Here is a 26,448-nt window from a genome sequence, read left to right as displayed (position 1 = left end):
TTCTAAAAGTGGACGACAGCTGATTGCAAAAAGGAGTGAAAATGATGAGCCATATCATCCTCCACTCACTATCACAAGGGTTAGTAACTACAGACTAATTTCATAGAACTTTAAAACACTGGCAGTTTATCTAGTTCACTTCTTTAGTCTACTCTCTGATCACTCCAGATAACCTAGTGAATAAAACAAATGCTGGCAATACTGGTGTTGGAATGAACAACACAAGCTTTGTTGTACAGTCTGGTGTTCTTCAGGGATGTGATGTCAGAATTACAGAATTTACAATAGCAACAGACTGGGTCATAACTTAGTAAGATAGAACCTGCTTTCACCATGATTAACAGATTTCCCAATCTTCTCCTCTTCTTCTTCATCTTTAATGTTGACATTCAGCTCCAGTGTTTGACTGCAGTCTTCCAGCTTCACTGATGCCATCTCTGGATCCTGCAGTGCAAACTGGGCTCCACTGTCACAATCAGGACCCAGTGACTGTAGGTTTGGACCCAGTGTGGAAGGAGAGAGGCAGGCTGGGTTTGTCCTCACTGTTGATGTTACCGGCCTCAGACTTAATTCTAGTCGTCCTGTAGTAATAAAGACAAACAGACACAAGTTACTGTCTTGACAGTTCTGGCACTTTCTTATTCTCTAAAAATATATTATATTTTTTCTTGTTCAATTATCTCATTTCAATAGATCAGGTAGTTAAGCATTGACAACAAAACATTCATTCACATTAGACACAAAGTGCACACTTTAAATTACACAACGTAAGTGCACTTAACCTCTAGTAGATTTCCTACATTTACATAAATGACTCAAAAACTATTTAGTACAAGGTTGCAGTATGTTTTAGGCAGCACTATGTACTATTTTCCTGAATAACCTTTTCTTCTCTGTATTATTTAAATCAAAAACCAAAAGGATTTCCGTTCACACCATAGTAATATTTGTAGACAAAGATAACTGAATGTCTCTGAATATTAGTACACATGTAGAAAACTGATAATCATTACATTCAGCTTCAAAACAGTAGAGCAACCTTGTCTCTCATGCACCCACACTGCCTGATCTGAAGTCCGTTGACGCTACTGAGTTACCGCCACCTGCAGTACTGGAGTAAACATATCGAATGAATATGAATGTATGTTTTTGCACTATATTCCATATGCCTGTATCGCAAGGTTTTGTTATTTTTCATTTCTATGAGTGTTTTTTTGGTCTTGTCTCCGTCGCTCCTCTGTGCCGTGTGCACCTTCCCATTTACACCAGAGAACTGTATATAATGACGAGATGCACGTCTTCACCCTAACAATGGGAGTCGGTGTCCCAAAGGCGGGAAGGCAGGGGACAAGCTTAGGTCCAAAACAAGCCCATAGAAAAGCATTGGCCTTATTTTGTACAAATCTTTTGTGAGAGTGAATTCTCTCGCTTCACCTCTTCCTCTAGGATATCCAAACACACCAAGCCCCTACCGTTCACGCCAGGAAAGTTGCGAGACCACATCTTCCTATTTTTTTTAATTTAACCTTTATTTTAAGCATGCTTCTACGGCTGGCCATGCTTTCCACCTGGCTACCCCTACCACGGTCAACAGCACTGCACCCCCCACAGCAACTCGCCCAAGCCCTCCCCATTTCTCCTTCTCCCAAATCCAGTCAGCTGATGTTCTGAAAGAGCTGCAAAATCTAGACCCCTACAAATCACCCGGGCTAGACAATCTGGACCCTTTCTTTCTAAAATTATCTGCCGAAATTGTTGCAACCCTATTACTAGCCTGTTCAACCTCTCGATAGTGTCGTCTGAGATTCCCAAAGATTGGAAAGCAGCTGCGGTCATCCCCCTTTTCAAAGGGGGGACACTCTTGACCCAAACTGCTACAGACCTATATCTATCCTACCCTGCCTCTCTAAAGTCTTCAAAAGCGAAGTCAACACACAAATTACCGACCATTTCGAATCCCACCGTACCTTCTCCGCTATGCAATCTGGTTTCAGAGCTGGTCATGGGTGCACCTCAGCCACGCTCAAGGTCCTAAACGATATCATAACCACCATCGATAAGAAACAATACTGCGCAGCCGTATTCATTGACCTGGCCAAGGCTTTCGACTCTGTCAATCACCACATCCTCACCCCCAGACTCAACAGCCTTGGTTTCTCAAATGATTGCCTCGCCTGGTACACCAACTACTTCTCTGATAGAGTTCAGTGTGTCAAATCGGAGGGCCTGTTGTCCGGGCCTCTGGCAGTCTCTATGGGGGTGCCACAGGGTTCAATTCTTGGGCCGACTCTTTTCGTTGTATACATCAATGATGTCGCTCTTGCTGTTGGTGAATCTCTGATCCACCTCTACACAGACAACACCATTCTGTATACTTCTGGCCCTTCTTTGGACACTGTGTTAACAACCCTCCAGACGAGCTTCGATGCCATACAACTCTCCTTCCGTGGCCTCCAACTGCTCTTAAATACAAGTAAAACTAAATGCATGGTCTTCAACCGATCGCTGCCTGCACCTGCCCGCCCGTCCAGCATCACTACTCTGGACGGTTCTGACTATGTGGACAACTACAAATACCTAGGTGTCTGGTTAGACTGTAAACTTTCCTTCCAGACTCACATCAAACATCTCCAATCCAAAGTTAAATCTAGAATTGGCTTCCTATTTCGCAACACACCCTCGTAAAACTGACCATCCTACTGATCCTCGACTTCGGCGATGTCATTTACAAAATAGCCTCCGATACCCTACTCAATAAATTGGATGCAGTCCATCACAGTGCCATCCGTTTTGTCACCAAAGCCCCATATACTACCCACCACTGCGACCTGTACGCTCTCGTTGGCTGGCCCTCGCTTCATACTCGTCGCCAAACCCACTGGCTCCAGGTCATCTACAAGACCCTGCTAGGTAAAGTTCCCCCTTATCTCAGCTCGCTGGTCACCATAGCAGCACCCACCTGTAGGACGCGCTCCAGCAGGTATATCTCTCTGGTCACCCTCAAAGCCAATTCCTCATTCGGCCACCTCTCCTTCCAGTTCTCTGCTGCCAATGACTGGAACGAACTACAAAAATCTCTGAAACTGGAAACACTTATCTCCCTCACTAGCTTCAAGCACCAGCTGTCAGAGCAGCTCACAGATTACTGCACCTGTACATAGCCCATCTATAATTTAGCCCAAACAACTACCCCTTCCCCTACAGTATTTATTTTATTTTGCTCCTTTGCACCCCATTATTTCTATTTCTACTTTGCACTTTCTTCCACTGCAAATCTACCATTCCAGTGTTTTACTTGCTATATTGTATTTACTTTGCCACCATGGCCTTTTTTGCCTTTACCTCCCTTATCTCACCTCATTTGCTCACTTTGTATATAGACTTATTTTTCTACTATATTATTGACTGTATGTTTGTTTTACTCCATGTGTAACTCTGTGTTGTTGTATGTGTCAAACTGCTTGCTTTATCTTGGCCAGGTCGCAATTGTAAATGAGAACTTGTTCTCAACTTGCCTACCTGGTTAAATAAAGGTGAAATAAAATAAATAAAAAATAAAAAATAAAAAATGTAACTCGGCAAGTCAGTTAAGAACAAATTATTATTTACAATGACGGCCAAACCCGGACGACGCTGGGCCAATTGTGCGCTGCCCCTCTGGCAAGCGGTTTCAACTAGCTATTTGCATTTGTGGTTTGGTCCAAAAGAATCGTTCAAATGGATACCAAAACACATTGAGACATTATTTTACTGTAATAGAGAAGTTACTTTTTCTAACAATACCCTTGTTATGTCTCAACTACTCAGATTGAGAGCAGAGCTACACTACTAAAACGAGAGTATCGAACATTGATTCTAGAAAATGAATGCTCAGTTTGTCTCATGCGGCATTGGTACGCTAGCAGTATTTTAGTCAAAGACCATCATACCAGATGTCCAGTCTGTGTTTTATAAATGTGTAATAAGCATAAAAAACACAATTATATAAAGTATTGGCAACTCGTTCTCATTTTGAGAAATAAGGTAGGCCACTTGATTTTAACATCAGAACAAAGTGGACAGGCTAACATGTTTTTCAAACAGGGTGTGTTCATAACAATTTAACTGTTCTACCTTGTTAGCTAGCAGATAGATCCTTGTTGGCTAAACTTGAAATATAAAGATTAGCTAGTTAATCACTAGCACGTGGGCTTGAGAGATTGACGAGACCTGTGTTAACATTCTATAGCCTAATACCTGCCACAATAAGTTAGTCAATTTGTAACAAAAATCGGCATTTTCATTTACGGACTTGAAAACCAGATCAGTGTTTATTGCAATAACAAAAAAGCAGGTTAACTTAGTGATCCCTTCACGCGCCAATCCCATTAACGGGATTGATTTGACAACACCCAGTGAAATAGCAGCGCGCCAAATTCAAAAACAGAAATACTCATAATAATAATTCATAAATCATACAAGTGTTATACACCGGTTTAAAGATTAACTTCTTGTTAATCGAGCCACAGTGTCAGATTTCAAAAAGGCTTTATGGCGAAAGCAAACCATGCTATTATCTGAGGACAGCACCCCATCAAACATACACATGAAAATCATAATTCAACCCGCCAGGCACAACACAAAAGTCAGAAATAACATATAATTCATGCCTTACCTTTGAAGATCTTCTTCTGTTGGCACTCCAATATGTCCATTAAACATCACAAATGGTCCTTTTGTTCGATTCATTCTGTCGTTATATCCCCAAAATGTCAATTTATTTGGCGCGTTTGATTCTGAAAATACACCGGTTCCAAATCGTGCAACATGACTACAAAGTATCTAATAAGTTACCTGTAAACTTGATCCAGACATTTCAAACAACTTTCCTAATACAACTTTAGGTATTTTTTCACGTAAATAATCAATCAAATTTAAGACGGGATAAACTGTGTTCAATACAGGACGAAAAGTGGAGCGTGCTTTCAGGTCACGCACCTCTAACAAACAGTACACTTCACTCGACCCTCATTCTGAAATGCCTTACTTCTTCATTTCTCAAAGGAAAAACATCAACCAAGACTGTTGACATCCAGTGGAAGCGATAGGAAATGCAAGCAAGTGCCTTAGAAATCTAGATTCCCATTGAAAACCCATTGAAAAGAGTGACCTCAAAAAAAATTCTGGATGGTTTGTCCTCGGGGTTTCGCCTGACAAATAAGTTCTGTTATACTCACAGAGATCATTCAAACAGTTTTAGAAACTTCAGAGTGTTTTCTATTCAAATCTACTAATAATATGCATATCCTAGCTTCTGGGCCTGAGTAGCAGGCAGTTAACTTTGGGCACACTTTTCATCCGGATGTGAAAGAAGTAAACTATTTTGATAAAAAAAATACAATGAGAAAAAAAGAGCATACTCCTGGACAACAGTGGTTTCAGAGTCCTGCAATAGAGCGGAAATGCTAATATTTGTGTAAACTCTACATAGTTGTGTTCTGTGGGTGTCACTGAGTAGGCTGAACAATCCATAGGTAAGGCTGTAGAGTGCAATATGAATGTCCAACACAAACAAAAGACCCTCCATACTCAACTGGCGGCCCGCGGTCTGGACCCAGAGCGGGTCAATACGGACCACGGGTCCAAAATATATATATAATAATACTTTTTTGGTTGGGCTTTGACCCCTGGTATCATATAAACACACATAACACATGGAAACGTGTAGAACTGTAGGAAATGAGCTTTAAAACAGAGAACAAATCTCAGCCCCATCGTAATGTGTAGAATTGTGGGATATTAGCATTAAAACTGCTAAATGTTCTCTCCGCCAACAAGAGGGTAGTGAACAGTTTGAATAATTTCAAGTTAGGGGGTTGTTACTATGCCAATAACTGACTAAGTCCATTTGGACCTTTGCCACCTAGGAAATTTGTGTGACTGGACCTTGTCAAATAGTACTGGAGTAACCCTGCAATAGACTGACTGGGAAGGTGATTTTTCAGTCAAAGTCCTGCAATAAGAGCTAAGACGCTAATATTTGTGTTAACTCTTGGTAATTGTATTGTGTGGGTGTCACCGTTATATGGGTGCAACAATCCAACCCGTTTCATAAGTTCATAGAAAAATGTCTCCAACGCAATTATGTGGTCGATAACATCCACAGTGGGATTTCAAACGTTTTTTTCCTCCTTATTTTCAATTTAATCAATTATTGTAATTCATTTTAAATTAAGTAACATTCCAACCATGTTTAGCGTTTCTAGTCCAAATATAGAATGATTCCACTATTTTCTATCCGTTTGTATCACTTTGATTTGGGACTTTTATTTTGAGGTCGAACCGCAAATTCCACTATTGTGGCTAATCGTTATTGTAGCCATCTTCACATAGGTAGGGACAAGCGAGTACCAGGACTGAGTCCAGCAGGAGGACGGAGACGTTGGCCAGGATCAGATATAAATGTATTATATAGAACAAACATGCCTCTGATCCTAAGGATTCAAATCAGTTATATTCAGGGCATTTCTATCTGCAACTTTCCAAAACGTTTTGTACTGAAATCCCCAGGCGAAACCCACTGAGCTATATACGAGTATGGAAAGCCTCACAAATGAAAACGTGTGTGCTTGAAAAATATGTTTTATCACGTTCTTCACAGAAAAACAAGACAAAACCTTTCCCAAACGTGATCATACCTTGACGGATGTCAACACGTTATGACGTTCTTTCGATATTAGTCCGTTTAAACGTGCTATTACATACCTGTAGTAATAACGATTAACGGTCAGCACAGTTCTGGCGTTTTCTTTATTCCGAAGAATGGTGGCAGGCTACCCGGAACTTCCTGTCGCCCACTACCACAGTGTAACAGCGACATTATTGGACTGATGGACTAACTACTGCTGAAGCATGTCAAATATAAAAGTGAGATTGATTGATTAGCTAGCTAGACAAATAAACTTTGGTTCAAGAAAACTAAAGCGGTGTCTGTTTTAGTGTAAGGTTTTCAACATATTACATATGCATTGTAGATGGTGTCTGTGGAAGGCTAAGAACACGGCCTGTTCACCCTGCTACCATCAGGTGGAGACAGTACGGGTGCATTAAAGCTGGGACAGAGAGAATGAAACCGCTTCTATCTCCAGGCCATACTGATTTGATTTCGAGAATATTGGTGACTAGCAAATTGGCTTGCCCCAATGTGTACTGGTGTCGTGACATGTATTGAGTAGATAAATACAAATATATATTATTTTGAATTCCATTAATTAAACAAAAGCATTATATTTACTGTAAAGATACCCCCCCAAAACTACAATGATTCAGTAGATCAATAAAGTTCCAGTACTCTAGCAGGTCTCACAGCTGATTATGCTGAAAAAACATGTTAGAGAATAGGTCAGATTTAGCTTTGTGATGTTCATTTCAACTTCCTGTCTTGTTCAGCTTCAGAAAAACCCTAAATATGTCACTTGAAACTATTTTTTGTAATTCATTATACAAAAGAGAAGAGTTTGACCAGCATAAATTCACATACAAACTTTATTTTTCATTGGCAGATCAATTTAGTTGGCTTGAATGTGGTTTTCCAAACACATTTATCATCAATGACTAGTCAATGACTATCAATGACTAACAGATCTAGTTTTGAAAATAATATTTAATAAATACATGAATTTGTTTCATAGCTGTTTATCATTAAATAAATAGTCATTTAGTAGTAAAGAATGATCCCAAACTACTGATGAAAACTGATCATCACACCATCTCGATCTGATACATGTTGTATCTACTAACTCATTCCCACAGAAAACTGATCATCACACCATCTCTATCTGATACATGTTGTGTCTACTAACTCATTCCCACAGAAAACTGATCATCACACCATCTCTATCTGATACATGTTGTGTCTACTAACTCATTCCCACAGAAAACTGCAGAGGGAAGCAGTACCACACAGTCCACTGTCAGACTACATTGTTTTAATGTAGTCTGACAGGCAAGAATATGGAAAATATATATCAATAACAGTAGGATTTTTTCAAACTGATATGATTTTTTCAAACTCAGGAGGTTGGTGGCACCTAAATTGGGGAGGCCAAGCTGGTGATAATGGTTGGAATGGTATCAAATACAAACACATGGTTTCCATGGTTTCCAGGTGTTTGATGCCGTTCCATTCGCTCCGTCCTAGCCATTATTATGAGCCATCCTCCTCTCAGCCTCCACTGAGAACATATCTATTTCAATGAATTACAATGCAACTGTCTACACTTCACTTCCATGGCTTTGTGAAGTCCAGAAAACTGATGCTGAATGCTCATTGGGACAAGTGTGATTGTTCTGGGTGTCTAACATACCTAAACAGTTTGAATACAATAGGAATCAATTGATAGCCCATGGTCCATCAGTTAACTATGCTAAATTGAGAAGGTTTTGAGCCTGCAGCAACAGTCACATAGGCTGTTCTACTATACATAAAAGTGTAGGTTAACAGCAAGGATAAACCAATATCACAATATGTCTTGCTCATATCTATATCAAACTAAATCAATATCATTATCTATATTGGTTCTCACCACAAATTGTTTAATTGTCAGAAGCCAGAGGGTATTCAACCCTAAGGGCAAATCCAAGTTAATATCTTTCAGTAGAACCTAACAAAACACAGCACAACTGACAAGGTGCCATCTGGGCACAAACTGGTTGAATCAACGTTGTTTCAACATAATTTGTCAACGTATTGTGACGTGGAATGTACGTGTAGAATACTGTACATTGGATTTGCAAAAATGGTTGTTTTGAGGTTACAACTACAGGATTATGTCATCATGTTAACCAATTTTCTAAATAGTTAAACCATATATAAATAGGTTGAATATATGTGGAATTTGTATCTTTGAAACAACGTTAGATCTTCAACCTTCTATCCACTATCTCCAGCCTCCCTAGTCATAGACTGTTCTCACTGCTACCACACGGCAAGTGGTACCGGAGCGCCAAGTCTAGGTCCAAGAGGCTTCTAAACAGCTTCTACCCCCAAGCCATAAGACTCCTGAACAGCTAATCAAATGGCTACCCACTATTTGCATTTTACACCACTGCTACTCTCTGTCGTTATCATCTATGCATAGTCACTGAAATAACTCTACCTATATGTACATATTACCTCAACTAACTGGTGCCCCCGCACATTGACTCTGTACCGGTACCCCCTGTATATAGTCTCGCTATTGTTATTTTACTGCTGTTCTTTAATTACTTTAATTACTTTAATTACTCTTATTTCTTATTCTTATCCGTATTTTTTCTTATACTGCAGTTGGTTAGGGGCTCGTAAGTAAGCATTTCACTGTTGTATTCGGCGCATGTGACTAATAACATTTGATTTGATAATAGGCTGGCCAGCACCTCCTAGTGGAGAGTTGATGTATCTACAGCTATCCTTCTGGTCTCTGGGTGGACATATTAAAATGAGTAGGTGAGCTGATGTCACCTCCCCTGAGGCGAAGCAAAACACATGATTGGCTGTTTAGATACAGCTCAACAGACAGTAATATTGACTACATCTGCCTTAGTTCAAAATAAATACAATATAAATGCAGTTTTCACTGTGCATTCCCTTTATCCTAGACCTGCTTAGCATTTATATTTGTCACTGACTATTACCAACGTTCTATCTTGAGATTAATTATTGAGGCACAATGTTCCCTCTAAACTGCGCGCCTGCTTGGGAACTCTGCTCCCCTCAGGCTGCCCCGCAGAAGAAATATCAGCCAGCGCAGAGAAGCACAAGATTGAATTTCCCTCAACTTTCTAGAGTTTTCCCCCTTAAGTTAAACACAATCAACGTTTCACTCTACTGTGGGAATTGTGCGCGAATCAACACAATATTAGCCACTTTCAATGTAACATACCCAATCAAAACAAACTATGCAAAGAATTTTAGTATGCTAAACTATGCAAGAAATGTTCTTGTAGACAGAGCGCATTGGAGTAGGATTCTATAGCATTGACAGACAAGATTCAGGTCATTACTCTACACAGACCATTGCGCCATAACCAATCAGAGCTGCTGTAGGCCTAAATGCAAATAGCCCATTGTCATATATGGATCGGCCATTCACTTTGAACTGGACTGTGTTTACAGTACGAGTGGTCACAAGTAGATGTGCTTGTTTTGAGATCAAAGCGAGAGCTGCATGTAGCCACCTGTGCACCTTTGTTCATATTCTTTGGTAGTTAGTGAGTTATTATCCCAGTTATAGCTCATTTCTAGTCAACAATGGGGGAGTGGTTGCTTCCTACAAGAGCACAAAATGTCTGCATTTCTAGCCATCTTTGAAAAGCCAGAAAGGTAAAAAGCTTTTTTTTTTTATCTCTTAAAGGGGCACTGTTGTATTTTGAGAAGGTCTTGAAGAAGCCAAGTAGCCAATAGGCAGAGAGTAACATAATTAGTCACATTCTCTATGATACTGATATGGGAATAATAATGCATTTTGTTTTCTAAAGTGATTTCTTGCATAAAACAACATGTTTAGTCACCTTGTCTAAAGAACAAGTGGATAAACAGGTTAATGTCAAGACCTGCATGTTTTTTTTTAAGTCTCATGGAATGTAGGCCTACATTGAACACCACACATTTGCTGCTACTGCAGGCTGAATGATAGAACAGCTATTTCCATGTTAAAACATTATGGGATGCATTCTTCTCCATTGCTTTTTATGGTATGCCACTCTGGTAGGCCTACATTATGATTAAATAGCCACAGTAGCCTACTTGGCCACTGTTAGAACTGTAACTTAAAGCGGTTACAGGAAGTTGCACAGAATTTTGACAACATTAATGTTTTTGCTCAGCAGACCTGAAATTTGCTCAATGCCCAAAACAATTATAGGGAACATTGATTGACTGATCTCAATAGTTGACATGTTGGATTCACGTCTCCATCTCAACCAATAATCCAAGTTAAAGAATAGGACTAAGCCAGTGGCACATATGGAACTATCCAAGCAGTAGATACATCTCCCTCAAATGTTATTATTAAACGCAATTCAATATTACTTTTGTGATAAAGTATATAGTCAGAAGTGAAGGTTATCTTACAAACTAATGTAATAGTATTTATTCAACCTTTAAACAAATAAAACATCCATGGACATATTTTGGGGTTACTGGAACTATAATGTTCTTATGTAGTCAGAGAAAGTGTGCATGTTCAGGACAGCAGGTTTCAGGTCTGTGAGATCTTCACAATTGTTGTAATAATCTGTCAGAACCTTATTGAACAGCGTTTACCACTTTTTCATGTACTGTTAATGCAAACTCAACTGAAGCACAGTGATAACACGTTGTTGTTGGATAAATAAACAAAATATCTAACATTGTTTTCCCATTTGAACTTTGTTTTGCTTTTATATGGTTGAAAGCGCAGTGATAATAGATTTAGGCAGTGGCCACGTGTCATTCAGGGCAGAGCCTGTTTTGAGCCCCACCTGTTTAACAAAGAATAAATACATGTTATTTTGGCATTAATACGTGTCACATATCAGTTTGCAAGCAATGTAAAAAAAATATTGAGTTAATAAATCCGCATACAAACATTGTCTCTTTTTTGCTGCTTCAAAATGTAGGTGTTTCAGCCTAGTTCAGTGCTTTCTGTGGTGGTGGGGCAGCCAGCGGAAAATACAGAGCGTAGGGGTTGGTAATGTTCTCTAGTTGCGCCGTGATTGGCTCAATGTTCTGTCATTCATGTGGACAATAAGTACCGCAAAATCCACGGGTAGAGCAAAAAAATTCTAGCCCCTTGGGTGCTGCCAGACTTACATTAGATGTGCCCATCCAAGAAGGTTCAAGGTCATTGGCCACAGATAAAATAACGTCAAATCACATTAGATCTACCATAGCTTTGATTGGACTGATCATGTCAACATCATATTTTCAAAATCTTAGCTAGCAAGCTAGCAGTTATCCTCATGAATCAAGTCAACAATCTACTGGCAAATCCTTTTCAATCCTTGTCAAACGAAGTTAAATTATAGATAAAACGTATCGGTGCTTGTTACGGATATAGGTATCCTGTGTGTGTATTTGTTTTCTTTCCTTCTGCCCTAGTCACAGGTGTCACTCATCAGTCGCCAATCAGAAGACACACCTGCTTCTTTTTTTTTTCTTTATTTATTTCACCTTTATTTAACCAGGTAGGCTAGTTGAGAACAAGTTCTCATTTGCAACTGCGACCTGGCCAAGATAAAGCGGAGCAATTCGACACATACAACAACACAGAGTTACACATGGGAAAAAAAACATACAGTCAATAATACAGTTGGACAAAAGAAAAGAAAAGGTCTATATACAGTGAGTGCAAATGAGGTAAGTTAAAGCAATAAATAGGCCATGGTGGTGAAGTAATTACAATATAGCAATTAAACACTGGAATGGTAGATGTGCAGAAGATGAATGTGCAAGTAGGGATACTGGGGTTCAAAGGAGCAAGATAAATAAATAAATACACTATGGGGATGAGGTAGGTAGATAGAAGGGCTGTTTACAGATGGGCTATGTGCAGTGATCTGTGAGCTGCTCTGACAGCTGGTGCTTAAAGCTAGTGAGGGAGATATGAGTCTCCAGCTTCAGAGATTTTTGCAGTTCGTTCCAGTCATTGGCAGCAGAGAACTGGAAGGAAAGGCGGCCAAAGGAGGAATTGGCTTTGGGGGTGACCAGTGAGATATACCTGCTGGAGCGCATGCTACGAATGGGTGCTGCTATGGTGACCAGTGAGCTGAGATAAGGCGGGGCTTTACCTAGCAGAGACTTGTAGATAACCTGTAGCCAGTGGGTTTGGCGACGAGTATGAAGCGAGGGCCAAGCAACGAGAGCATACAGGTCGCAATGGTGGGTAGTGTATGGGGCTTTGGTGACAAAACGGATGGCATTGTGATAGACTGCATCCAGTTTGTTGAGTAGAGTGTTGGAGACTATTTTATACATGACATCACCGAAGTCGAGGATCGGTAGGATGGTCAGTTTTACGAGGGTGTGTTTGGCAGCATGAGTGAAGGATGCTTTGTTGCGATATAGGAAGCTGATTCTAGATTTCATTTTGGATTGGAGATGCTTAATGTGAGTCTGGAAGGAGAGTTTACAGTCTAACCAGACACCCAGGTATTTGTAGTTGTCCATGTATTCTAAGTCAGAGCCGTCCAGAGTAGTGATGCTGGACGGGCGAGCAGGTGCGGGCAGTGATCGATTGAATAGCATGCATTTAGTTTTACCTGCGTTTAAGAGCAGTTGGAGGCCACGGAAGGAGAGTTGTATGGCATTGAAGCTCGTCTGGAAGTTAGTTAACCCAGTGTCCAAAGAGGGGCCAGAAGTATACAGAATGGTGTCGTCTGCGTAGAGGTGGATCAGAGAATCACCAGCAGCAAGAGCAACATCATTGATGTTTAGAGAGAAGAGAGTCGGCCCGAGAATTGAACCCTGTGGCACACCCATAGAGACTGCCAGAGGTCCGGACAACAGGCCCTCCGATTTCACACACTGAACTCTGTCAGCGAAGTAGTTGGTGAACCAGGCGAGGCAATCATTTGAGAAACCAAGGCTGTTGAGTCTGCCAATAAGAATGTGGTGATTGACAGAGTCGAAAGCCTTGGCCAGGTCGATGAATACAGCTGCACAGTAATGTGTCTTATCGATGACGGTTATGATATCGTTTAGGACCTTGAGCGTGGCTGCGGTGCACCCATGACCAGCTCTGAAACCAGATTGCATAGCGGAGAAGGTACGGTGGGATTCGAAATGGTCGGTAATCTGTTTGTTAACTTGGCTTTCGAAGACCTTAGAAAGACAGGGTAGGATAGATATAGGTCTGTAGCAGTTTGGGTCAAGAGTGTCTCCCCCTTTGAAGAGGGGGATGAGCGCGGCAGCTTTCCAATCTTTGGGAATCTCAGACGATACGAGAGGTTGAACAGGCCAGTAATAGGGGTTGCAACAATTTCGGCAGATAATTTTAGAAAGAGAGGGTCCAGATTGTCTAGCCCGGCTGATTTGTATGGGTCCAGATTTTGCAGCTCTTTCAGAACATCAGCTATCTGGATTTGGGTGAAGGAGAAATAGTGGGGGCTTTGGTGTGTTGCTGTGGAGGGTGCCGGGCAGTTGACGGGGGTAGGGGTAGCCAGGTGGAAAGCATGTCCAGCCGTAGAGAAATGCTTATTATAGTGGATTTAAATGCAATTATAGTGGATTTATCGGTGGTAACAGTGTTTCCTAGCCTCAGAGCTGTGGGCAGCTGGGAGGAGGTGCTCTTATTCTCCTTTTCTCTTACCCAATCACATCCCCTTTCCCTTGGTTTAAAAGAAACCCAATCAGTTGTCTCTGGAGTTCTCTCTCTTTTGTTTTTGCACCTACATGCCACATTTGTCCGTTATTATGTGAGTATGTATTGTTGTGGTGTATGATTGTTTGTTTGTTGGTGGGAAAAGGGGATACCAAGACAAGTCACCCATGGGCATACACTACCCGTAGGATAACAATGTCTAAGAGCCCTAGTTAGAACTGGGCGGACCACCCACTGTATTTTATTAGTTAGTTAGCAAGCGGTTATTGAAGCAAGTAAGACTAGCTTAGGGTTTTTTGGATATTTATTATTTCTTTCCTTGAGTCCAACTCATTCCCACAGAAAACTGATCATCACATCATCTCTATCTGATACATGTTGTGTCTACTAACTCATTCCCACAGAAAACTGATCATCACATCATCTCTATCTGATACATGTTGTGTCTACTAACTCATTCCCACAGAAAACTGATCATCACATCATCTCTATCTGATACATGTTGTGTCTACTAACTCATTCCCACAGAAAACTGATCATCACACCATCTCTATCTGATACATGTTGTGTCTACTAACTCATTCCCACAGAGAACTGATCATCACATCATCTCTATCTGATACATGTTGTGTCTACTAACTCATTCCCACAGAAAACTGATCATCACATCATCTTTATCTGATACATGTTGTGTACTAACTCATTCCCACAGAAAACTGATCATCACATCATCTCTATCTGATACATGTTGTGTCTACTAACTCATTCCCACAGAAAACTGCAGAGGGAAGCAGTACCACCCAGTCAACCAGCCTCACAGAGGATATTCAACCCTAAAGGCAAATCCAAAGTCCTCTCAAAATATTTAAAGTAGGAGCTAACAAAACACACCAAAACTGACCAGGTGCACACTGATCAGTAAAGTAAAAAGGAGGCTAACATTCTATAACGCTCCCTTTCCTCTGCACAGTTCTCTCACAATGAGAAACAATAGGATTACAATAGTGTGCTACGCTTTCTTGAGAATTAAGTGATGTAATGACTTTAATCTTAATTGGTCTGAGAGAACTGATGAGGCTTCTCTCCTTTATGTATACATTGATGTGTTTTTAAGGTATACAATCTGGCAAAACTCTTCCCACAGTCAGAGCAGTAGTAAGGCTTCTCTCCCGTGTGTGCTCTTTTATGAACTTTTACATCAGTTGATGTTGTGAAGCACTTCCCACAGTCAGAACAGGAGTAAGGCTTCTCTCCTTTATGTATAAGTTGGTGTGTTTTTAAGTTGCCCAGTTGTGAGAAACTCTTCCCACAGTCAGAGCAGCAGTAAGGCTTCTCTCCTGTATGTATTCGCTGGTGGCATTTTAATATTTCCAATCTGATGAAACTCTTCCCACATTCAGAGCAGGAGTAAGGCTTCTCTCCTGTATGTATTCGCTGGTGAGATTTGAAGTGGTTCTGTTGAGAGAAACTCTTCCCACAGTCAGAGCAGCAGTAAGGCTTCTCTCCTGTATGTAGGCGTTTGTGTTTTTGTAAGTGGATATGTTGAGAGAACCTCTTCTCACAGCCAGAGCAGGAAAAAGGCTTCTCTCCAGTGTGTACTCTCTGATGAATTGTCAGAGTCCCTGACGTTGTGAAGCTCTTCCCGCAGTCAGTACAAGAATATGGATTCTCTCCTGTATGTATACGTTCATGTATTTTAAAGGTATCCAATCGGGAGAAAGTCTTCCCACAGTCAGTACAGGAATATGGATTATTTCCAGTATGTATACGTTCATGTGTTTTTAAGGAATCCAATCGGGAGAAAGTCTTCCCACAGTCAGAGCAGGAGTAAGGCTTCACTCCTGTATGTACATGTTGGTGTATTTGTAAGTGGAACTGTTGAGAGAACCTCTTCCCACACTCAGAGCAGGAGTAAGGCTTCACTCCTGTATGTACATGTTGGTGTATTTGTAAGTGGATCTGTTGAGAGAACCTCTTCCCACACTCAGAGCAGGAGTAGGGCTTCTCTCCAGTGTGCACTCTCTGATGAACTGTCAGAGATTGTGATGTTGTGAATCTCTTCCCACAGTCAGTGCAGGAATACGGATTCTCTCCTGTGTGTATTTTTAGATGTATTTTTAGCTTTGATAGAAATGGGAAAATCTCCTCACAATGTGGGCAGTGGTGAGACCTCTTAGCTCTGTGATCTTCCTGCTGTTGCTCTCTGGATGTAGAGAAAGTCTCAACATGGTCTCCTGTGTGAACAACATCAGAAGAACCAGTCAGTGAGATATACATATGACTTCATATACAGTGCCTTCAGAAACTATTCACACCCCTTAATTTTTTCTACATTTTGTTGTGTTTCAGCCTGAATTTAAAATGGATTAAATTGAGATTGTATCATTGGCCTACACACAATACCACACACATACAAGGGCATGGATACATGACTAGATATAGGATATTGTTGTACCAACATGAATTCTACTACTACTATGTAGCATCTGAATATGAATACCACATCTGTAGATTCTAAACCAACCGTTAGAGGACAGATCACCTGGAGGACAGATGGAACTAAACCACCAGTTGGAGGACAGATCACCTGGAGGACAGACGGAACTAAACCACCAGTTGGAGGACAGATCACCTGGAGGACAGATGGAACTAAACCACCAGTTGGAGGACAGATGGAACTAAACCACCAGTTGGAGGACAGATCACCTGGAGGACAGATGGAACTAAACCACCAGTTGGACGACAGATCACCTGGAGGACAGATGGAACTAAACCACCAGTTGGAGGACAGATCACCTGGAGGACAGATGGAACTAAACCACCAGTTGGAGGACAGATGGAACTAAACCAACAGTTGGAGGACAGATCACCTGGAGGACAGATGGAACTAAACCACCAGTTGGAGGACAGATCACCTGGAGGACAGATGGAACTAAACCACCAGTTGGAGGACAGATCACCTGGAGGACAGACGGAACTAAACCACCAGTTGGAGGACAGATCACCTGGAGGACAGATGGAACTAAACCACCAGTTGGAGGACAGATGGAACTAAACCACCAGTTGGAGGACAGATCACCTGGAGGACAGATGGAACTAAACCACCAGTTGGACGACAGATCACCTGGAGGACAGATGGAACTAAACCACCAGTTGGAGGACAGATCACCTGGAGGACAGATGGAACTAAACCACCAGTTGGAGGACAGATGGAACTAAACCAACAGTTGGAGGACAGATCACCTGGAGGACAGATGGAACTAAACCACCAGTTGGAGGACAGATCACCTGGAGGACAGATGGAACTAAACCACCAGTTGGAGGACACATCACCTGGAGGACAGATGGAACTAAACCACCAGTTGGACGACAGATAACCTGGAGGTCAGATGGAACTAAACCACCAGTTGAAGGACAGATCACCTGGAGGACAGATGGAACTAAACCACCAGTTGGAGGACAGATCACCTGGAGGACAGATGGAACTAAACCACCAGTTGGAGGACAGATCACCTGGAGGACAGATGGAACTAAACCACCAGTTGGAGGACAGATCACCTGGAGGACAGATGGAACTAAACCACCAGTTGGAGGACAGATCACCTGGAGGACAGATGGAACTAAACCACCAGTTGAAGGACAGATCACCTGGAGGACAGATGGAACTAAACCACCAGTTGGACGACAGATCACCTGGAGGACAGATGGAACTAAACCACCAGTTGGAGGACAGATCACCTGGAGGACAGATGGAACTAAACCACCAGTTGGAGGACAGATCACCTGGAGGACAGATGGAACTAAACCACCAGTTGAAGGACAGATCACCTGGAGGACAGATGGAACTAAACCACCAGTTGGAGGACAGATCACCTGGAGGACAGATGGAACTAAACCACCAGTTGGAGGACAGATCACCTGGAGGACAGATGGAACTAAACCACCAGTTGGAGGACAGATCACCTGGAGGACAGATGGTACTAAACCACCAGTTGGAGGACAGATCACCTGGAGGACAGATGGTACTAAACCACCAGTTGGAGGACAGATCACCTGGAGGACAGATGGAACTAAACCACCAGTTGGAGGACAGATCACCTGGAGGACAGATGGAACTAAACCACCAGTTGGAGGACAGATCACCTGGAGGACAGATGGAACTAAACCACCAGTTGGAGGACAGATCACCTGGAGGACAGATGGAACTAAACCACCAGTTGGAGGACAGATCACCTGGAGGACAGATGGAACTAAACCACCAGTTGGAGGACAGATCACCTGGAGGACAGATGGAACTAAACCACCAGTTGGAGGACAGATCACCTGGAGGACAGATGGAACTAAACCACCAGTTGGAGGACAGATCACCTGGAGGACAGATGACACTAAACCACCAGTTGGAGGACAGATCACCTGGAGGACAGATGGAACTAAACCACCAGTTGGAGGACAGATCACCTGGAGGACAGATGAAACTAAACCACCAGTTGGAGGACAGATGGAACTAAACCACCAGTTGGAGGACAGATCACCTGGAGGACAGATGGAACTAAACCACCAGTTGGAGGACAGATCACCTGGAGGACAGATGGAACTAAACCACCAGTTAGAGGACAGATCACCTGGAGGACAGATGGAACTAAACCACCAGTTGGAGGACAGATCACCTGGAGGACAGATGGACCTAAACCACCAGTTGGAGGACAGATCACCTGGAGGACAGATGGAACTAAACCACCAGTTGGAGGACAGATCACCTGGAGGACAGATGGAACTAAACCACCAGTTGGAGGACAGATCACCTGGAGGACAGATGGAACTAAACCACCAGTTGGAGGACAGATCATCTGGAGGACAGATGGTACTAAACCACCAGTTGGAGGACAGATCACCTGGAGGACAGATGGAACTAAACCACCAGTTGGAGGACAGATCACCTGGAGGACAGATGGAACTAAACCACCAGTTGGAGGACAGATCACCTGGAGGACAGATGGAACTAAACCACCAGTTAGAGGACAGATCACCTGGAGGACAGATGGAACTAAACCACCAGTTGGAGGACAGATCACCTGGAGGACAGATGGACCTAAACCACCAGTTGGAGGACAGATCACCTGGAGGACAGATGGAACTAAACCACCAGTTGGAGGACAGATCACCTGGAGGACAGATGGAACTAAACCACCAGTTGGAGGACAGATCACCTGGAGGACAGATGGAACTAAACCACCAGTTGGAGGACAGATCATCTGGAGGACAGATGGTACTAAACCACCAGTTGGAGGACAGATCACCTGGAGGACAGATGGAACTAAACCACCAGTTGGAGGACAGATCACCTGGAGGACAGATGGAACTAAACCACCAGTTGGCCAGAAAGTGTTATATATGGTATTCCACTGACCACACAACGTCAGTGAAATACCCCACAACGTCAGTGTAATACCTCATAACGTCAGTGGAATTCCCCACAACGTCAGTGGAATACCCCACAACGTCAGTGAAATACCCCACAACGTCAGTGGAATTCCCCATAACGTCAGTGGAATACCCCACAACGTCAGTGAAATACCCCACAACGTCAGTGGAATTCCCCATAACGTCAGTGGAATACCCCATAACATCAGTGTAATACCCCACAACGCCAGTGTAATACCCCACAACGCCAGTGTAATACCCCACAACGCCAGTGTAATACCTCACAACGCCAGTGTAATACCCCACAACGTCAGTGGAATTCCCCATAACGTCAGTGGAATACCCCACAACGTCAGTGAAATACCCCACAACGTCAGTGGAATTCCCCATAACGTCAGTGTAATACCCCATAACATCAGTGTAATACCCCACAACGCCAGTGTAATACCCCACAACGCCAGTGTAATACCCCACAACGTCAGTGTAATACCTCATAACGTCAGTGTAATACCTCATAACGTCAGTGTAATACCTCATAACGTCAGTGTAATACCTCATAACGTCAGTGAAATACCCCACAACGTCAGTGGAATACCCCACAACGTCAGTGGAATACCCCACAACGTCAGTGTAATACCCCATAACGTCAGTGGAATACCCCACAACGCCAGTGGAATACCCCATAACGTCAGTGGAATACCCCACAACGTCAGTGGAATACCCCACAACGTCAGTGGAATACCCCACAACGTCAGTGGAATACCCCATAACGTCAGTGGAATACCCCACAACGTCAGTGGAATACCCCACAACGTCAGTGGAATACCCCACAACGTCAGTGGAATACCCCACAACGCCAGTGTAATACCTCATAACGTCAGTGGAATACCCCACAACGTCAGCGGAATACCCCACAACGTCAGTGTAATACCCCACAACGTCAGTGTAATACCCCACAACGTCAGTGGAATACCCCACAACGTCAGTGGAATACCCCATAACGTCAGTGTAATACCCCATAACGTCAGTGGAATACCTCATAACGTCAGTGTAATACCTCATAACGTCAGTGTAATACCCCATAACGTCAGTGGAATACCCCACAACGTCAGTGGAATACACCATAACGTCAGTGTAATACCTCATAACGTCAGTGTAATACCTCATAACGTCAGTGTAATACCCCACAACGTCAGTGGAATACCTCATAACGTCAGTGTAATACCTCATAACGTCAGTGTAATACCTCATAACGTCAGTGTAATACCTCATAACGTCAGTGTAATACCCCACAACGCCAGTGTAATACCCCATAACGTCAGTGTAATACCCCATAACGTCAGTGGAATACCCCATAACGTCAGTGTAATACCCCATAACGTCAGTGGAATACCTCATAACGTCAGTGTAATACCTCATAACGTCAGTGTAATACCCCACAACGTCAGTGGAATACACCATAACGTCAGTGTAATACCTCATAACGTCAGTGTAATACCTCATAACGTCAGTGTAATACCCCACAACGTCAGTGGAATACCTCATAACGTCAGTGTAATACCTCATAACGTCAGTGTAATACCTCATAACGTCAGTGTAATACCTCATAACGTCAGTGTAATACCCCACAACGCCAGTGTAATACCTCATAACGTCAGTGGAATACCCCACAACGTCAGTGGAATACCTCATAACGTCAGTGTAATACTCCATAACGTCAGTGGAATACCCCACAACGCCAGTGGAATACCCCATATTGTCAGTGGAATACCCCATAACGTCAGTGGAATACCTCATAACGTCAGTGGAATACCCCACAACGCCAGTGTAATACCTCATAACGTCAGTGTAATACCACACAACGTCAGTGGAATACCTCATAACGTCAGTGTAATACCCCATAACGTCAGTGGGATACCCCACAACGCCAGTGTAATACCCCACAACGTCAGTGGAATACCCCACAACGCCAGTGGAATACCCCATATTGTCAGTGGAATACCCCATAACGTCAGTGTAATACCCCATAACGCCAGTGTAATACCCCATAACGCCAGTGTAATACCCCATAACGTCAATGGAATACCCCATAACGTCAGTGGAATACCCCATAACGTCAGTGGAATACCCCATAACGTCAGCGGAATACCCCACAATGTCAGTGGAATACCTCATAACGTCAGCGGAATACCCCACAACGTCAGTGGAATACCCCACAACGTCAGCGGAATACCCCATAACGTCAGTGTAATACCCCACAACGTCAGTGGAATACCCCATAATGTCAGTGGAATTAAGTTTTTTTAAATGTTTACAAATTAATTTAAAATGAAAAGCGGCAATCTTGAGTTAATAAGTATTAAACCCCTTTGTTACGGCAACAATAAAATGTTGCATAACAAGTCACATAAGTAGCATGGACTCACTCTGTTTGCAATAATAGTGTTTAAAATGAATTTTGAATGACTACTGTGGTAGCAGGATTACAAGATTATGTTACATTTAAGCACCAAATGGTTGTTTTATGAAATAAATCCTAATGGCGCAGAGTGATGATGTCAGAGAGAGATGTGGTGAGAATGGGATGGTCTGAGTAAGGTTCTTAGGACTCTCTCTCTCCCTTAACTGAGAGGAGTCTTTTTGAAGCTTGGGCTGGCAACTGTTAAAGAGATGGTTTCCAGTCTAGCTTCCTGCAGTTAGTCTGGGCGTAGGGTCAAGGAAATGGGTTTTTGCTAGATAGCTTGGGCTGACAATGACTTGGTGATAATTACCTAAAGCTGCCATTCCATAGACAATATGTGGTGTGTATGACCCAAGATAGAGATAGCCTGGAAGAGTTTAGAACAATGCCTCATTGTCTCATCTTCCTGGCATCTGGGAAACTAAGCTGGGTTGGGGGTAAAACACCATCCTGTGTAAATCACCAAGGTGGCTTATGGGAGTTGGAACCAGCCTGACTTAGCGTTTTTATGTCCTATATAAGGTCTCGGTTTTATCATTATCAGTTAGGCTGCTCAGATCAACAGTCAAGACTGTTTGGCTGACTGGTTTCATTACTGCAATAATTAATCAATATTAAATAAGATAATTGTTTGAAGAAATGACCAAGTCTCTCAATTGAATAGAATATTCCACCACACTTCCTCAGCTCTGTAACCCACACATGCAATTATCTGTAAGGTTCATCAGTCAACCAGTATATTTCAAACATAGATTCAACCACAAAGACCAGGGAGGTTTTCTAATGCCTCACAAAGAAGGGTACTTATTGGTAGATGGGTAAATGTTTTAATAAAAGACATTGAATATCCCTTTGAGCATGGTGAAGGTATTCATTTCACTTTCGATGGTGTATCAATACAGCCAGTCACTCCAAAGATACAGGCGTCCTTCCCAACTCAGTTCCCGGAGAAGAGGCCAATCCAACACAACACATCACGGAGTACCACTCTTCACATGGTGGTAACTGCATCATGTTATGGGTATGCTTGTCATCGGCAAGGACTTGGAGGTTTTTGGGGGATATAAAATCAAACGGAATAGAGTTAACCTGTTGGGGCTAGGGGGCAGTATTTGCACGGCCGGACAAAAAACGTACCCGATTTAATCTGGTTACTACTCCTGCCCAGTAACTAGAATATGCATATAATTGGCTTTGGATAGAAAACACCCTAAAGTTTCTAAAACTGTTTGAATGGTGTCTGTGAGTATAACAGAACTCATTTGGCAGGCCAAAACCTGAGAAGATTCCTTACAGGAAGTGGCCTGTCTGACCATTTCTTGCCCTCCTTGATCATCTCTAACAAATACAGGGGATCTCTGGCATGACGTGACACTTCCTACGGCTCCCATGGGCTCTCAGAAGGCGGGAAAAAGCTGAACGATGTAATTCCATCCCCAGGCTGAAACACATTAGCGCGTTTGGCAAGTGCTCTATCAGAGGGCCATTAGACTGAGGCTCGTGCATGAGGGGATAGCATGCTTTTACTTTCACTCTCTTTGTAATAAAAAACGATTCCCAGGTCGGAATATTATCGCTTTTTTACGAGAAAAATGGCATAAAAATTGATTTTAAACAGCGGTTGACATGCTTCGAAGTACGGTAATGGAATATGAGAAAGAGATTTCCCAATCTCCTCCTCCTCTTCTTCATCTTTAATGTTGACATTCAGCTCCAGTGTTTGACTGCAGTCTTCCAGCTTCACTGATGCAATCTCTGGATCCTGCAGTGCAAACTGGGCTCCACTGTCACAATCAGGACCCAGTGACTGCCCTGTGATGCCGGGCTATCTACTGAGAATATTGCAAAATGTGCTTTCACCGAAAAGCTATTTTAAAATCGGACATATCGAGTGCATAGAGGAGTTCTGTATCTATAATTCTTTAAAAAGTTCACCATGAAACAGTTATACTGCAACTTTTCATACACAGTGGGAAGTTGGAACGAACAACAAACTTAGTTAGATAGAACCTGCTCTTACCATGAGAAAGAGATTTCCCAATCTCCTCCTCCTCTTCTTCATCTTTAATGTTGACATTCAGCTCCAGTGTTTGACTGCAGTCTTCCAGCTTCACTGATGCAATCTCTGGATCCTGCAGTGCAAACTGGGCTCCACTGTCACAATCAGGACCCAGTGACTGTAGGTTGGGACTCAGTGTGGAAGGAGAGAGGCAGGCTGGGATTGTCCTCACTGTTGATGTTACCGGCCTCAGACTTGACCTGAGTCGGCCTGAAGTAATAAAGAGAAACGGACACAAAAGTTATTGACTTGACAGTTTTGTCACTTTCTTTTTTTCTCAAAAAAGCTATTATATTTTTTCTTGTTCAAGTATCTCATTACAATAGATCAGGTAGCTAAACATTGATAACAAAACATTCATTCACATTAGACAAGTGCACACTTTAAATTAGAGGCCGAACGATTAAATCGGCATGGCCGATTAATTAGGGCCGATTTCAAGTTTTCATAACAATCGTAATCGGCATTTTTGGGCGCCGATTACATTGCATTCCATGAGGAAACTGCGTGGCAGGCAGACCACCTGTTACACGAGTGCAGCAAGGGTCAAAGGTAAGTTGCTCGCTAGCATTAAACTTATCTTATAAAAAACAATCAATCTAGTTAACTACACATGGTTGATGATATTACCAGGTTAGCTAGCTTGTCCTGCGTTGCATATAATCAATGTGATGCCTGTTAACTTATCGAATCACAGCCTACTTCGCCAAAAGGGGGATGATTTAACAAAAGCGCATTCGCAAAAAAAGCACAATCGTTGCACGAATGTACCTAACCATAAACATCAATGCCTTTCTTAAAATCAATACACAGAAGTCAATGTTTTTAAACCTGAATATTTAGTTAAAATAAATTCATGTTAGCAGGCAATATTAACAATGGAAATTGTGTCGCTTCTCTTGGGTTCATTGCACGCAGAGTCAGGGTATATGCAACAGTTTGGGCCGCCTGGCTCGTTGCGAACTAATTAGCCAGAATTATACATAATTATGACATAACATTGAAGGTTGTGCAATGTAACAGAAATATTTATACTTAGGGTTGCCACCCGTTTGATAAAATACGGAACGGTTCTGTATTTCACTGAAAGAATAAACGTTTTGTTTTCGAAATGATAGTTTCCGGATTTGACCATATTAATGACCAAAGGCTCTAATTTCTGTGTTTATTATATTATAATTAAGTCTATGATTTGATATTTGATAGAGCAATCTGACTGAGCGGGGGTAGGCGGCAACACGCTCGTAAGCATTCATTCAAACTTTACTGCGTTTGCCAGCAGCTCAGCAATGCTTGATTCACACGCTGTTTATGACTTCAAGCCTATCAAGTCCTGAGATTAAGCTGGCAATACTAAAGTGCCTATTAGAACATCCAATAGTCAAAGGTATATGAAATACAAATGGTATAGAGAGAAATAGTCAACGCGTCATAATTCCTATAACTACAACCTAAAACTTCTTAACGGGGAATATTAAAGAACTGAGAATATTGAACCACCAGCTTTCATATGTTTTCATGTTCTGAGCAAGGTTAACCTGTTGGGGCTAGGGGGCAGTATTTGCACGGCCGGATAAAAAACGTACCCGATTTAAACTGGTTACTACGCTTTCCCAGAAACGAGAATATGCATATAATTAGTAGATTTGGATAGAAAACACTCTAAAGTTTCTAAAACTGTTTGAATGGTGTCTGTGAGTATAACAGAACTCATATGGCAGGCCAGAACCTGAGAAGATTCCATACAGGAAGTGCCCTGTCTGACAATTTGTTGTCCTTCAGTTGCATCTCTATCGAAAATACAGCATCTCTGCTGTAAAATGACATTTTCTAAGGCTTCCATTGGCTCTCAGAAGGCGCCAGAAAGTGTAATGGGGTGTCTGCTGTCTCTGGGCGAAGAACAGCAGGAGAATTTGTGAGTGGTCAGCCTGGGAACAGTGACACTGGAGATGCGCGTTCATGAGAATTCTCCATTTTTTTCTTTCAGCCTTTGAATGAACACAACGTCGCCCGGTTGGAATATTATCGCTATTTTACGAGAAAAATAGCATAAAAATGGATTTTAAACAGCGTTTGACATGCTTCGAAGTACGGTAATGGAATATTTTGAAATTCTTTGTCACGAAATGCGCACCCTTCGGATAGTGACCTGAACGCACGAACAAAACGGAGGTATTTGGATATAA

At 42.2% G+C, this 26,448-nt stretch overlaps 1 protein-coding gene across 4 annotated transcripts in view; it reads right to left on the bottom strand.

The window, feature by feature from the left end:
• LOC106575882 (gastrula zinc finger protein XlCGF26.1) overlaps positions 1-26,448 on the bottom strand; it is a 69,598-nt gene that overhangs the window by 6,866 nt on the left and 36,284 nt on the right. For 2 of the 4 annotated variants that reach the window (XM_045698522.1, XM_045698521.1), the window contains exon 4: positions 333-581. In XM_045698522.1, the coding sequence (XP_045554478.1) occupies positions 333-581 (249 nt within the window). Of the gene's footprint in view, positions 1-332; positions 582-14,607; positions 16,556-24,223; positions 24,473-26,448 lie in introns of those variants that run through there. The other 2 variants (XM_045698517.1, XM_045698519.1) reach the window with 2 other exon arrangements.

Source organism: Salmo salar, chromosome ssa17 (assembly GCF_905237065.1).
Source record: "Salmo salar chromosome ssa17, Ssal_v3.1, whole genome shotgun sequence".
Taxonomy (NCBI): domain Eukaryota; kingdom Metazoa; phylum Chordata; class Actinopteri; order Salmoniformes; family Salmonidae; genus Salmo; species Salmo salar.
Note: the sequence above shows the minus strand (reverse complement) of the source record. Positions and strands in the feature narration are given on the sequence as shown.